At 43.8% G+C, this 1,222-nt stretch overlaps 1 protein-coding gene across 1 annotated transcript in view; it reads left to right on the forward strand.

Annotated features, from left to right (window-relative positions):
• LOC106867634 (multiple epidermal growth factor-like domains protein 6) overlaps positions 1 to 1,222 on the forward strand; it is a 42,213-nt gene that overhangs the window by 40,628 nt on the left and 363 nt on the right. Inside the window, exon 4 of the mRNA XM_014912560.1 lies at positions 704 to 826. Within this exon, the coding sequence (XP_014768046.1) occupies positions 704 to 826 (123 nt within the window). The remainder of the gene's footprint in view (positions 1 to 703; positions 827 to 1,222) is intronic.

A 1,222-nucleotide genomic window follows, 5' to 3' on the forward strand; every position in this document is an offset into this window, starting at 1 on the left:
GGGATGTAGTATGTGGGAATGGGTGTAAGGGATAGGGTGGGTGGGATGGGATGTATAGGGATGGTGGGCTAGAATGTGTAGGGGTGGGGTAACGAGGAAGGGGTGACGATAAAGGGAGAGGGAGGATGGGTAGGAGTAAAGAGAGGAAGTGTCAGAGCAAGAGAGGAGAGGTGCGTGGGAGGAAGTAGGTGTGAGAGGAGAGAAGAGGAGGATTAGATGAAGATGGGAAGGGAGTTGAGCTCATGTGGCGCAAAGGAGCGAAGAGAGAAGGTTAATCCCTGTTCACGGCGAAGACGGGAGTCCGGATGGCCCCCTGTGCAAGGACAAGCCGTCACTTACAAGTGATTGTGACCTAGAACCTTGTAGTAGAGTTTCGCTATATCTTATGTGAAGTCCCGTGACTTAATATCTAGGGTCTTGGAGTCACGATCACAAGGTCGTGGGTTTCGATTCCTGGACCATTCAGGGCATTGTAACCATGAGCAAGGTATTTCATTTCCCATTGTTCCAGTCTACGTAGCTATAAATGCGCCCCAGCCAGGTGTCGCAGGGCCAAGCAAGTGGTTTGATTGCAACAAGCACCTAAAATAACAAATCATATATACAGAGAGGAGGGGGTGTGAAAAGCAGACCAAGGGTCAGAAATAAACAAGACCGTTTTGAAAAAAGATCGATGCTAAATTTTTATTCATTTATTGAACAGATATCGACGAATGTGGAATAAATAATGGTGGTTGCCAATACGAGTGCGTGAACACCCAGGGTGGATCTATTTGTCGATGTCCAGACGGTCAAACACTTAGTGATGACGAAAAAACATGTATTGGTAAGTAACTATTACTATTAATCTCTCCTACTACTACTGCTAATAATAATAATAATAATAATAATAATAATAATTCAAATATAGCTTAAAATGACCACGATAGGACTCCAAATTTACATCCAAAGTAACACCAACTGGATGATGAGCTGGTAAGACAACACGACCAGAGTAAGAAGCTGCACTCAATCTCAAAGGAGGCGTATAAATACAGACGAGAGCTTAACCTCCCTGACTATGATGATGATAAAGAAGACACACCACTCACCAAGGTAGCAAAAGAGTGTAAAACAAGCGCCAAACAGGGAAGCTTGAAGGAAATATCGAGACTGTGACAAGAAAACCCATTGCATGGATAATACTCCAAATGAGTAGGAGAAGCTGATGTAGATATGAGAA

This window comes from Octopus bimaculoides, chromosome 3 (genome assembly GCF_001194135.2).
Source record: "Octopus bimaculoides isolate UCB-OBI-ISO-001 chromosome 3, ASM119413v2, whole genome shotgun sequence".
NCBI classification, from domain to species: Eukaryota; Metazoa; Mollusca; class Cephalopoda; order Octopoda; family Octopodidae; genus Octopus; species Octopus bimaculoides.